The sequence below is a fragment of the Meriones unguiculatus genome, chromosome 9 (assembly GCF_030254825.1).
Source record: "Meriones unguiculatus strain TT.TT164.6M chromosome 9, Bangor_MerUng_6.1, whole genome shotgun sequence".
Classification (NCBI taxonomy): Eukaryota; Metazoa; Chordata; class Mammalia; order Rodentia; family Muridae; genus Meriones; species Meriones unguiculatus.
In genome coordinates, this window is record NC_083357.1 from 38167059 (window position 1) to 38179809 (window position 12751).

General features: G+C 42.0%; 1 protein-coding gene across 1 annotated transcript; it reads right to left on the reverse strand.

Annotated features, from left to right (window-relative positions):
- Nucleotides 1–7459: 7459 nt before the first annotated feature.
- On the reverse strand, nt 7460–11733 carry Tmem215 (transmembrane protein 215). Its single transcript, XM_021627020.2, has 2 exons — nt 11076–11733; nt 7460–10860 (listed from the first exon to the last, which is right to left on the reverse strand). The coding sequence occupies exon 2, from the start codon at nt 10800–10802 to the stop codon at nt 10095–10097; it is 708 nt and encodes a 235-aa protein (XP_021482695.1). The 5' UTR covers nt 10803–10860; nt 11076–11733; the 3' UTR covers nt 7460–10094.
- Nucleotides 11734–12751: the final 1018 nt, after the last annotated feature.

Below are 12751 nucleotides of genomic sequence, written 5' to 3' on the forward strand. Positions count from 1 at the left end.
CAACAGAGCAATACCGAATGGCAGAGAAGCACTTAAAGAAATGCTCAACCTCATTATCCATTAGGGAAATGCAAATCAAAACAACCCTGAGATTTCACCTTACACCCATCAGAATGGCCAAGATCAAAAACTCAAGTGACAACACATGCTGGAGAGGTTGTGGAGAAAGGGGAACCATTCTCCACTGCTGGTGGGAATGTAAACTTGTACAACCACTCTGGAAAGCAATCTGGCGCTTTCTCAGACAACTAGGAATAGCGCTTCCTCAAGATCCAGCCATACCACTCCTAGGCGTATATCCAAAAGAGGCTCAAGTACACAAAAAGGACATTTGCTCAACCATGTTTGTAGTAGCTTTATTTGTAATAGCCAGAAGTTGGAAACAACCCAGATGCCCCTCAACTGAAGAATGGATGCAGAAATTGTGGTACATCTATACAATGGAATACTACTCAGCAATAAAAAACAAGGAAATCATGAAATTTGCAGGTAAATGGTGGGACCTGGAAAGGATCATCCTGAGTGAGTTGTTCCAGAAGCAAAAAGACACACACGGTATATGCTCACTCATATAGACATGCAACGTAGGATGGACCCACCGGAATCTGTGCATCTAGAGAGCCCGAGCAGGAGAGAGGACCCTGGCTAGAGTTTTCGATCCCCATCCTGAGGGGTGGGGAGGATGGACATCAGAGGAAGAAGAAAATAGGAAACAAACTAGAAACCTGCTACAGAGGGCCTCTGAAAGCCAGAAGAAGAAATCAGGAAACAAACTAGGAACATACCATAGAGGGCCTCTGAAAGCCTCTGCCCTGCAGACTATCAAAGCAGATGCTGAGCCTGATGGCCAACCCTCGGGCAGAATGAATGGAATTTTGTGTAGGAAGTGGGAAATAGTGGGAGCTGGAGAGGATGGGGTCTCCACAAGGAGAGCAATAGAACAAGAAAATTTGAACACAGGGAACTTCCCAGAGACTCATACTCCAACCAAGGACTATTTATGGAGATGACCTGGAACCCCTGAGCAGATGTAGCCCATGGCAGGTCGGTGTCCAGGTGGGTTACCTAGTAATGGGAAGAGGGACTGCCTCTGACATAATCTGATTGGCCTGATCTTTGATCACCTCCCCCTGAGGGGGTAGCAGCCCTACCAGGCCACAGAAGAGGATGCAGCCACTTTTGATGAGAACTGATAGACTAAGATCAGAAAGGAGAAGAGAACCTCCCCTATCAGTGGACTTGGGGAGGGGCATGCATGCAGAAATGGGAGGGAGGGTGGGATCGGGAGGGGAGGAGAGAGAGGCTTATGGGGGGATACAAAATTAATAAAGTTTAATTAATAAAAAATGTTGAAAAAAAGAAATATGTAATACATACTACATTACCATTAGTTATGTCACCACCCTCTGTAATAGAGCTTGAAAATATGTGGTTCCTAGTCCACATCTCCACATTTGCCATGCTGCGCCCCCACCTCATCCATCAGCTTCTGCAACTACCATTTCATAATAGATTTCATAAGTTTGTCTTTCTGTACCTGGCTTATCTCACTGAACATAATGGCCTCTAGGTTTATCTGCATGGCAGAATTTTCTTTCATTTAAAGGCTGAGTGATATTTGTGTGTGTGTGTGTGTGTGTGTGTGTGTGTGTGTGTGTGTGTGTGTAACTTTTAAACAGTTGATTTGTCATTGTTTAAAAGTTGGACACTGATGTTGTTTGCATGTTATGTAGTGAGCATACAAGAATAGATGCTTGGTTTCAATTCCTTGGGGTCTGTAATCAATAAAGGGGTTACTAGATAATTCCATGGACAAACCATGATGGCAATTCTTGTTTAGAGTTTTGGATATATTCCATATTGTTCTATATAATAGATATCATAATTTATATTCCCATCAACAATATAAAATGTTCCACATCTTTTCCAACATTTGTTATTGTTCATCAATTTTCAATAGCCGTCCTGACAAGCACAATGTAGCATATTACTTTAATTTTAATGTATCCATCTTTGGTGATTAGTGATTTTGAACATTTTTTTTCATATATATGTTGGATATTTATATTTTCTTGAAAGGAAATGTTTAATAAGCCTTTCCCCCAAATTTAGTTGTTTTCTGGAACTGAGTATGTTGAGTGCTATATATATATATATATATATATATATATATATATATATATATGATATTAATTTAGCAGCTTCATGGCTTGAACATAATTTTTTTGTTTCATAAGCTGTCTCTTTAATGATTGCTTCCTTTGCTGTGCAAAAGCACTTAAAATTTTAACATTTATTTGTGTGTGTTTGTGTCTGTGTGTGTATGCTCGTGCACATATGTATGCCATGGCCCATGTGTGGAGTTAAGAGAACAATTTGCAGGAGTTGCTTCTCTTCCTCCACCATGTGAGCTGTTAGGGAGGGGACTGAACTGAGAGACTCAGAACCTTTCCACAACAAGCCATGCCTGGCTAAAGAGCTTGTTAGTTTAATGTGCTCCTTTTGTCTATTTTGATTTTATTGTCTGTGCTTTGGGAGTCGTAGCCACAACATCAGCTGAGTACCCCAAAGGTCAAAGCCTGAAAGGTTCCTGCCTAGAGGGACTCCTGCTTGGGAGGAGACTTGACTGTGCTTTCTGTTTCTTCTGCCTAAAACATGTAGTTGTGCGTTAGTTTTTGCATTTTAATGCCACATTCATTTTCCTGTGGGAAATTTTGGCTGAATTTATGGATTAAAATTCATTTGACTTTATTTATTTTTATCTTTCTAAAATTTTAGCTAATATTATTCACTTTATATTCTTTTAATTTTTCATGTTTATTATACTTATTTCTGTTTATTTATTTAAAGTAAAACAATATTTCATTGTATATGTGAATCACATTTCAACCTATTTGATCTTGCTTATTTGGTATTTTCTGTTATTTTTTTACTCTATTTAGCAGAAAGATATTTCTAGTCAAATTTTGCACTTATTGGAATATACAATTAAATATACACATATATTTTCTTAGTTATTTAAAAATTCATAGTTACTTAAAAATGTGTCAAAATTTTATAGCATTTCCCTTTTATTATTATTATTTTGTACTTTAAAAACATATTATTCTCTCAGTCCATTTTCTGGCATTTGCTCCTGAACTAGAGACAGAAAGTGGTCATTTAGGCAGCTGAGGGGGTAGACACTGTGACAGCAATCAGATTTCTGATGTCTTTGTTGGCTCTGCTCAATCTGAGAGCCCTGCATATTCTTTGTTTACCTTTCTGGTGCCTAATTTTGATTGTCAGCTTCATTGAGAAGCGCCTAGGAGAATAGGGATCACATTTTGGAGTGTGTCTGCAGCACATTTTCAGAGGTGGATTAAGAGAACTGTAAGCGAGGGCGGTACTATCCCCTCCCCTGGGGCTGGGAGAAGAGAATGCTTCCTCTCTGTTCTCTGGCTGCCCTGGTGTGTGTTGCTCTCTACACCATGATTTAAATCTCTGAAAGCATGATCCCAAATAAATAACGCTTTATCAGATGTTCTGTTTTGAGGTTGAAAACACAACCTCTTTCCCCGTATTCAAAGGATGTGTCTTGCTGTTGTTCCAGATCTCATGGATACCTCTGGCCCGGAAAAAGAGTTATTCAAATACAGTTTTATCTAGTCAAATGAACTATTTAGGTTAGAAGTTATTAGGACTGGTTTTAAATCGTGCCCACAGAAATTGCTGAACATTGCCATCCTCTTGTTCCAGAACAGCTGGGCTTCTCTGAAATACAAGCCGAAGTTTCAGTGTGGAGAAAGAACTCTGGGGGTTGGTGAGCAAGGGCTAACAGCTCAGCTCTCCACTATTGACCTGAGAGAATATCCACTTCATCATGAAGATGAAGATGCCATTAAACATTGTCAGAGGGAACGTTAGCAGAGGGACATGCTGGGGATCCTGCTTTGCTTACATACATGCGTAATTAACATAATTAACTTTGACTGATTTTTGTTTCTGGTTGTGAATTCAAAAGAATGGTTTTCACAGGCTTTAAGAATCACCAGTTCTTGTCATGTGTTTGGTGCAACCACTGGCCACTGCAATGGCAGTCAGGTCAATCATGGAGGGAAGGGAGATGTTCTGCAAAGGCAAAGTTTCACAGGGAAACAATATACTAAACAAAAATTAGGATATCAACCCACAGAAGGCTACTTTAGTCCACATTATTGCCAATTGAAAATAGGCTAATTGACTAAAATAGGCAAATTGACTAAATGGTGCAATTTGGAGTTTTCGCTGAACAAGGCAGGATACATTTACAGAGACAGGTGAGAAAAGGATGGATCAAATATTCCTTTCCCCAGGGAGCTCTCAGACAGAGAGAAGCTCCTTTGTCAGCTGCAAGTTGTACCCAGGAAGTCAAGAAACTGCTGTGGGGCCAGTGAGATGGCTCATTGGGTAAAGGCACTTGCTGCCAAGCCTATTGACATGAGTTGTTGACATCCTTAAGCTGTCCTCCAGCTTCTACATGTGCTCCCTGGCATCCGTGCATCATTCCTACCCTACTGAATACATTTTATTTTATTACTCAAATTTTAAAATATCTCTTCATACAATGATTTATGTATTCTTTCCCTCTCTCAACTCCTCACAGATCCTCTCTACACCTATACCCACCCAAAATTATTCTTTCCCTCTCAAAAGCAAAGCAAAAAATAAAATAAAAATCAATAGATGCAAAAAATAAAAATAAAAAATAAATAAAAAGATACAAAAAAGAGAGTAAGATGAAAGATACCCAAATAAATAAACATTTAAAAACACATTTTAAAAATGGAAGTTTCTGCAGAGGATAAGAGGAAGGTGGCAGAGTGGGGCCTTCCGGAGTGCTTTCGAGGGTCCAGTCACTTGCTTAGCAGATGACCACCCACGCTTTGAATGTTGGATTATAGGCAGATGAATTTCAAAGCCCAATTTTCCTTATATGGTCTTGCCTTATGTACAGTTGCCTATTTCTATGAAAAATAAGAAGTGATAGATCCCCAAAAAATATATCTTTACATTTAACTTTCAGATTTGACAAATGTGTCAAAGAGATCACAAGATGTTAAACCACTTTGTGTTTTGTTTAGTAACTGGTCCATCCTGTAACATTACCTAAAGCATTTAAGGACACTGAGGCTTGTGGGGGCTAACCTGGGGTCAGGAGGAGGAATGAGGGAAAGGAAAAGGCCCCTAACCAGAGTCAGGCCCAGGAACAACTCACCGAAGACTGGAGACTGAGTTTGTGCTCACCTCGTATACCTGGTGAGCATCATGTTCACATAGAGAATTACTAATTCAAAAGGCTCACTCCCAAGAGTCCTAAATTGGAAATTTTTCCAGTGCTTTACATTTTGTGGCATTTCACATGTACAATTTTTGGGTAACGGAACCTCACCTAATAAAGTATTAGCAAATACCCCCAAATCTAGTAATTCCAAAATCCAAAATGCTTATGATCCCAAGACTCCTGGATCAAGGGAACTGGGAGCCTTACCTGAATGTGCTTTGTGTTGGGAGCATGTGGAATGAGACCCTGTGAAAGGCCGATTGCAGCTTACTGGAACTTGCTATAGTTTAGGTTTGAAATGCTTCCCCATCCCACATTCCTCTCCCCTGAAGCCCCACAGGTTAGAGGCTTGTTTCCCCAACTTGGTGATACTCGAAGGTGCAGGGAACTTGAAGAAGTAGTGCTCAGTGTGAGGTCTTAAGTGCACTGCGGAACGCCCCTGGAGAGCTTTTGGGACCCCAGCCTCTTCCTCTAACTCTCATTGATTCTAGACACGATGGAAGAAGTTTGTTGCGGTGTCTGACACCTGTCATAATGGGCACCTAGACAAAGGTCCCCAAAGCAACAGGCACACCTGACCTTGGACTGAAACCTCCAAAAATTCTGATTCAAAATCAACATTTCCCTTTATAATATAATCTCAGGCCATTTGTCAGAATAACAGAAAACTGACAACAGTATTTGCACACATCTGTGTCAAGTTGACAAGAGGCTGACTGGAGTTCAAGCCTGCATGGAGCTACTTGGTTGAGCTTCAAACATTTATGCAATGTTTCCATCCTCCCTTTAGTGTTTTGTTTTGTTCTAGTTTGGAATTGAAACACAAAGAAGTCCAGGTTAGAGTCAGTTGAGTTCCTAAAATTTCAGTTCATTTATAAGTTATTAATATACACATATATGAAATATAAAATATTTGGGGAAGTATTTTGAGAAAAATGTTTTGAAATATTAGAAATTACCATAAGCTAAATCTATTTATTTATTATTTTGCTCTTTGGACCTGTGCTTTTTGAAGGCTGACCTTGCTATAGTCTAGTTTTGAGAAGCTGTGTTTTGAAGCAAATGTCTTTTTGTCCTCCACCCTGCATCTTAGAGCTATGTGTGTGAAGAGAAGGCTGAGCAGCAATATGCACACCTACACATTTCTGCTCCCTTTGCAGGGAGACAGGTGTTCAATGGTAAGTTTTCATTTCTGTAGGCACATGGTAAAAACATCAACAATGCTTTTATATGGTCAGCAACAAGGAATTGCATGATGAATTATGGAACCATCAAAATGACATATTACACAGTTATTAGGTGACCAGAAATAATGTACAGAAAGGGGGAAATAATGCTCAGGGAGAAAATACAAGGACAAATAGGCTGCTGTAATCATTACAGCACTGTGTGCGCATGTGGACAAGGTCTGGAAGATGCTCTGGCACCAGAGAAGTACAGTGGTTCTCTAGGACACTAGGAGTTTCAATTCTCTTTTTCCCCCGAACAGAGCCTCTTGTAAACCAGGCTGTTCTTCAATTCACTATGTAGCTAAAGATTGCTCCTTCCTCTGCCCCCAATCCCATGTGCTGGGATTACAGGACCATGACAACCATGCCCAGAAAAAAAATATTTAATATAATAAAAATAATAATGGTGGCAGAGAGTGAATTCACCAAATAGTCAGTGCTGTGGGCACAGAGGGGTGTCACTAACAAGGTGAGATTAGAACTTGCAGAAGAGAAACAGCATTAAGAGAGCTCACCCTCGTTTTCTATGTTTGTCAACTCAGTGGACATTAAGATCCATAATACTGAAAACATTTAGAAGGAGTTGACAAGCAGAATTGGGAGAGAGCTGGGACCTAACTGTATCCGGATCCCTCCCCCAAGATGACTGCCATGAAGAGTAAACCTTGAAGCAGTTGTCTAATGTGCTCCAGCTTGGGTATCTTGGTTGAATTTACATTTAGGAATCAAGACATGGGCAGATGGGAAAAGAACCTGTGGTCCTAATTAGAAGGAATACATGGCAAGAGTAATTGAACAGAGAAATTTCAAAAGTAAAATGCCTATTTAATATCAAGTAGAAAATGATATTTGGATTAATAGCAAAGGAAGGATAACTAGTGCCTATTTCAATTTATATCAGTTTGGGAGTTCTTAAAGGCTTCCAGGAACAATCCATTTACTACTTCTGTTAATATTAGTAATTTTCCAAAGATGTTGGGTTTGACCCCTACTTTTTCTGTCTCTATTTAAAAGAACAACAGGTTTACCCTGAATAGTACTCAAGAGTTGATTAGGGGCATCAGGCTGCATAGAAAAGGGGGTGGCTCAGTGGAAGATGCTAAGAAAAATCCACACAAGACACACTGCACATTTTATTCTTTGGATAAAGAAAGTTAAATCTTTCAGCCCAACATTTTCAAATCATTCTTTTAGCACAGAAAAATATACCCATGAGTGTGTACTTAGCTTTGGTATTTTAAATACGTAAATGGAAAAATGTTTGCTTCTAAAATTCAATTTGAAAATATAATTAAAAATAGTTTATATCTCTAAATTAGTACTTGATCCTTGATTTGGAAATGGGACTATGAGCATACATGTACACATTAGTGAAGCATTCTGAACTGTTTCCAGAAGGCAACTTTTCCAAATTCCAAACTTTAGCCAACACCCCGGTCCTCTCCTCTCAGACCCATGTAGGACTTGATGAGCCCCAAACAAACATCCATCTATCTTCACACTTCTGAAAATGCCAGAAGGGAAAACTCCAGTTCCTATATCTCTAATAATCTTATGTATATAAATACCATTTTCTGCTTTCAAAACAGATATGTGATTTTAGGAAACTAGCCCTCACTACCTCAAACCTAAACTCAGTGACATGGCATGCAAAGCTGCATGTTGTGTTATTTTGGGCTACACCAATATCTAAGATATTTATTCCTCAAACAATCTCACCCTCAGCAGTTTCAGTTTTGTGTCCAGGAATGTATTTGTGTCTAATAAATACTATGTAGTAATGAAATACATCTGTTTTCATACATCTACAAAATTCTTGTGAGTAGTAGCAATTTAATCCACATTGCATGATTTTGATCAGGGGTTGCATAACATGGTCATGAATTTTGCTTTCGCATACTTCCTGCAACATACAATTTCTTTGATACACTATTTTAGAATGTACCACCTGGGGTGAATGATGGAAACAACTTATTGTAAATCAGTCTTTGTCCTATTCTTATTCCATAGAGTAAAAAACTGAGGTGTTGGAAGATGAGCTTTGTCCAAGACCACACATCTCATCTTCTGACACTGAGGCCTGACTAAAAAGATGACATATTTTTTTTATCTTAAACATCATTCAAAAATCATGATATTTAAGAACATAATTCTTAAGACAGGACAGTTGCCACTTAAGAATCAGAGTTGGACTTGAAGTACATAAAAGAGGTAAGCTTCCAATTTTTTTTTTGTCCTCAATTCACCTCTTAGGAGAAAGTAACTAAAACTATTTGATATAATAATTAGAATTAAAATTCACTAAAGGGTATAATATATCCTAATTCTCAAGTCTAAATCTATCACCATTCAGATATATATATATATATATATATATATATAAAATGCCATTCATATAAAATGCAACTACTATACAAGAGGGATGAAATGGCATTTCTGCTGGTTATTCTTTTTATCTGTTACAATTAAGCAAGACAAACAGGAAACAAATTTTAGGATGGCACTATGATGCTTCTTCCCTCAGCCACAAAAAAGTGGAAAATAATGAGATTTTTGTCACATAAATTTCAATGATCCAGTGAACTTAATAAAATAAAGGCTTCAATTAAATCTTATAAATTAACTCGTTCATTGGCATTTTCAGTCATTGTTGGGGTGGGGGTGCTGTTGAACAAATGTACAAACAAAAGCATTTCTGAAGGCTTAACTATTGCATCTCACACAGATTTTTCATAATGTTCAGGACTAATTGATTGGCTTTGTAGTTTCATACTTTAAAAGGCATAGAGTAATCCCTAGTACATGCCTACCAGAAATGTTGAAGACAATAAGTAATGAAAATATTACATCAAGCCATTTTGCACCTCATAAGGAAATACATTATTGTTAACAAATATTTAAAAACTTCAGCTAAAGTCCCAGCAAATGAACTCAAATGAAACCACCCAAAATCTTAACATTTCACATAACATAGTCAACACTTTATTTGAAACCATGATCTTGTCAGAGGCCAGGACTCAGTTATACATTTCAACTATTTTAAACTCCCCTTACTCCAAAACCCATCCCATTTCTTGATTTTTATCTCTTTCAGCAATTATGTGTGAAAAGCTACCAACAGGCAAAAATAATTTCATATAAAGGAACACACAATTTTCCTTCACGTTCTTTAGACACAAAGCAGCCAGTTTCTGTGTGGATAGCCCTGCATCATTTGCTACCTGGCATCTGAAGCTCTTTCTAGACTCACCTGACTGTCAGCAGGTGCTCGCTAGCACTTTCTGGGCTGTTTTACAAAGTATTCAACATCGTTTAATTTGTTCAGAAGCAAATGGAACTTTCTTTACTGTTACCGCCTCTTCCCGGTGCCCTTAATCCTCAGTGTTTCCCTGAAGTGTGCCCCCAGCATGCCTATTTACAGGAGCATCAGGTGCCAGAGGTCTGCACCCCTCACATACCATGCCAGTTTCTAATAGTGTGACGGCTGTTGGAGCAGAGATTTTCTTCCATTGGGAGCGGAGTGTAGCAATGTGTCCGTCAACATGGGACCCTGTGTGAACAGATCAGACTATTGTCTCATGGTCCCACCTGCCTTGGCTCTGGTTGATGTAGCAACAGTATCTGTCATAGGGGCTGTTTTGCTTGTAGGAACAAACGATGATACTATCCTGGGGAACAAAGAAGATGCTGTCCTCGGGCTCAGGGTGGTCAGATCTGTCCCAGGCTGAGCACTTGGCGTCCAAGGCACTATAGGCAAGGGAACTGCCTGAGGGGCAGTAGCCATCCAGGTATCTGGATGTCTCCTCCTGACGCCCACTCTGGACAAGACTTTGGCATTCTCCTTCCTCTGGGGGAGTGGGGGTGGTAATGGAGTTGTCCATAAGCACCTCACCTGGTCCCTGGGGGAGCGGCTTGCTTCTGATGCCTGCCTGCTTAGCCAGTTCATCTGAGCTCCCTTTGCCCGACTCCAGGTCTGACGGGGTCCTCAGCAGTTCTACTACTTCCTTGTCCTTGGGCTTCCGAAAGCAGGGTAACTTGCGGATCCAGAGTAGCTCATTCTCTGGCCACTTGGTGCATCCTTCGGTTTTCCTGGCCAGAGCAATGGCTGCGATGCCTGGTAGGCAGATGGCTGGCCCGATGGCCAGCAGAGGGATGTTCCCCAGAGTTTCCCCCTTCATGCCAGAGACAGTGAACATAAAGCCAAAGACCAGGAAAACACTGACCAGGGCCACCACCAGCCCAGTCCTCGGATTAATGTCATCAGGCCGCATCGTTCACTCCATCCAGGACGGGGACTGCTTGGTAGCCAGGGAGTACCCTTTTCCTTTTCTGTGGGACGTGAAACAACAGGGGTTTAAAAAAAATCCCATTCAACTTCCCACCCACCAACTCTTTCTTGCTATCTCTAACTCTTGTCTTTCAATCTCTCTCTCACTCACCCTCTCTTTCTCCCCCTCTTCCTCTCTCCCTCTTTTCTGCATCCTCCCCCCACTCTTGCAACCCTAGCTCATACCAACATGTGCCAAGAAGGGTCATCGAGTTACCTTAAGGCTCCTGCCACCTCCTGTGAATGAGGAGGCTCCGAGTGTTTCCAGAAACCTTCCTAAGGGCTGTCCCTCGGTTCTATCCGTCGGTTCGGAGAGCCAAGCCTGGATTTTCTCACCAACACTGCACGCAGAAGGTGGGGCAGGGGAGGAGGAAAGCCGGACAGATGAGGAAGGTCTTCTCCAGCTGCTGCCGGTGGTCGCCAGAGCTCTGGAAAGGGAGCCTGGGCGCAGCGGATCGGAGCCGGCGCCTTGGCGCTGCGGGCGGGGCGGGGGGACTCTGTCCAGGCAGGAGGAAGGCGCGCGAGCCAGCCGCCCTACAGCACTTGCATGGCTCTGGGAACAGAGATGGACGCGCGGGGGCGCGAGGGGGTCAAAGCCAGGCGGCCGCGGTGAGCGGGCTGCAGGGGGCTCTCATCCCAGTGGGGCGGGCGGTTTAGACCCAGGTCCTTGCCGCTGCTGCGAAGCGGGAGTCCAGATCGCCTTTCCCGCGGGACACTGACGATGGGACACTGACGATGGGACACTGACGATGGGGACTAGCTCTCTTGGCCAGTTTCAGATCTCAACGATGCCCCTGCCCCTACAGCAGCAGCCAGGTTACCCGGGGCCGTTCTCTCTGTCTCTGTCTCTGTCTCTCTGTCTCTTTGTCTCTCTCTCTCTCTCTCTCTCTCTCTCTCTCTCTGTGTCTCTCTGTCTATCTTTCTCTTTCTTCCTGACAGCTCCACCAGGCGCAAGGCGCCCTCGAAGGAGCGGGTCACAGGCTGCTCCCCCCTTACCTGAGCGACCACAAGTAGTGCCCAGGCTGTAGGTGCAGGAAGCGCAAGCCTCCAAGACTTGCATGAGCCAAGTAGAAGTCACCTGAGTCGGCCCTGCTGCTTTCCCAGCGCTGTACTTGGCAGAAAGAGGTCTTGGAAACTCAGTCCCAAGGTCTTGGTTCCAAGACTGGGATAAGGAAGTAGGGTTCTTGGTTCTGACCCTCGTTCAAGGTCATCCAGGTAACCCATAGAAGAGGCCTTGGTTTGGAGGATCAGGCCCAACAGGTGGCAAAGCTCTTTCGTCTCAGTCCAGGGTCTGCAGAAGTGTGTAGGCTTCTCTGGCCCCTAGGGAAGACTGGATGTGGCTGCCATCCTTCACCTGGTCCATTTAAGGTAGAGGAAGGGAATTAGGAAAGCAAAAAGTACATTCTTTCATGCTAAGTCTCTGACTTGGGGGGGGGGAAGAATTTTGACACCCAGGCCTTCTCCACCTAAGCTTACCTTGTGTACCGGAGCGAGTGACATCACCTTTCTAAGAAAGAGTCCTCGGGAGACTACTAACACCAAATGTCTGAGCAGAGGCTGTTGACTATTACAGAAGTGTAAAGTTCCTAGAACAAGGCTTTGGTGCATGGCTCCTGTTCAAAATACATTGAAATACATACTCTGTTTTCTCATACTGTGTGATCCTAGTACTCTCCACATATAGGCCAAACCGTCAAAGACCTGTCTGAGGACTTTTGCTTTACCCACTAAGCAGCAAAGGATGGTAGGAAGGTTTTAAGTGAAGATTAATACAAGTGTTCACTTTTTGACAGATGGTGCCAACAGGTTAGAGGGTGTAATTCTGGAGGCCTGGAATCTTCTTCATGAAGCCAGGCAGGACAAGATGTGACCCCCAGAATGCCAACCTGGCAG

What these genes read in the sequence shown, in the direction of transcription:
- Tmem215 (XM_021627020.2), bottom strand. Translation starts at nt 10,802, where the DNA reads ATGCGGCCTGATGACATTAATCCGAGGACTGGGCTGGTGGTGGCCCTG.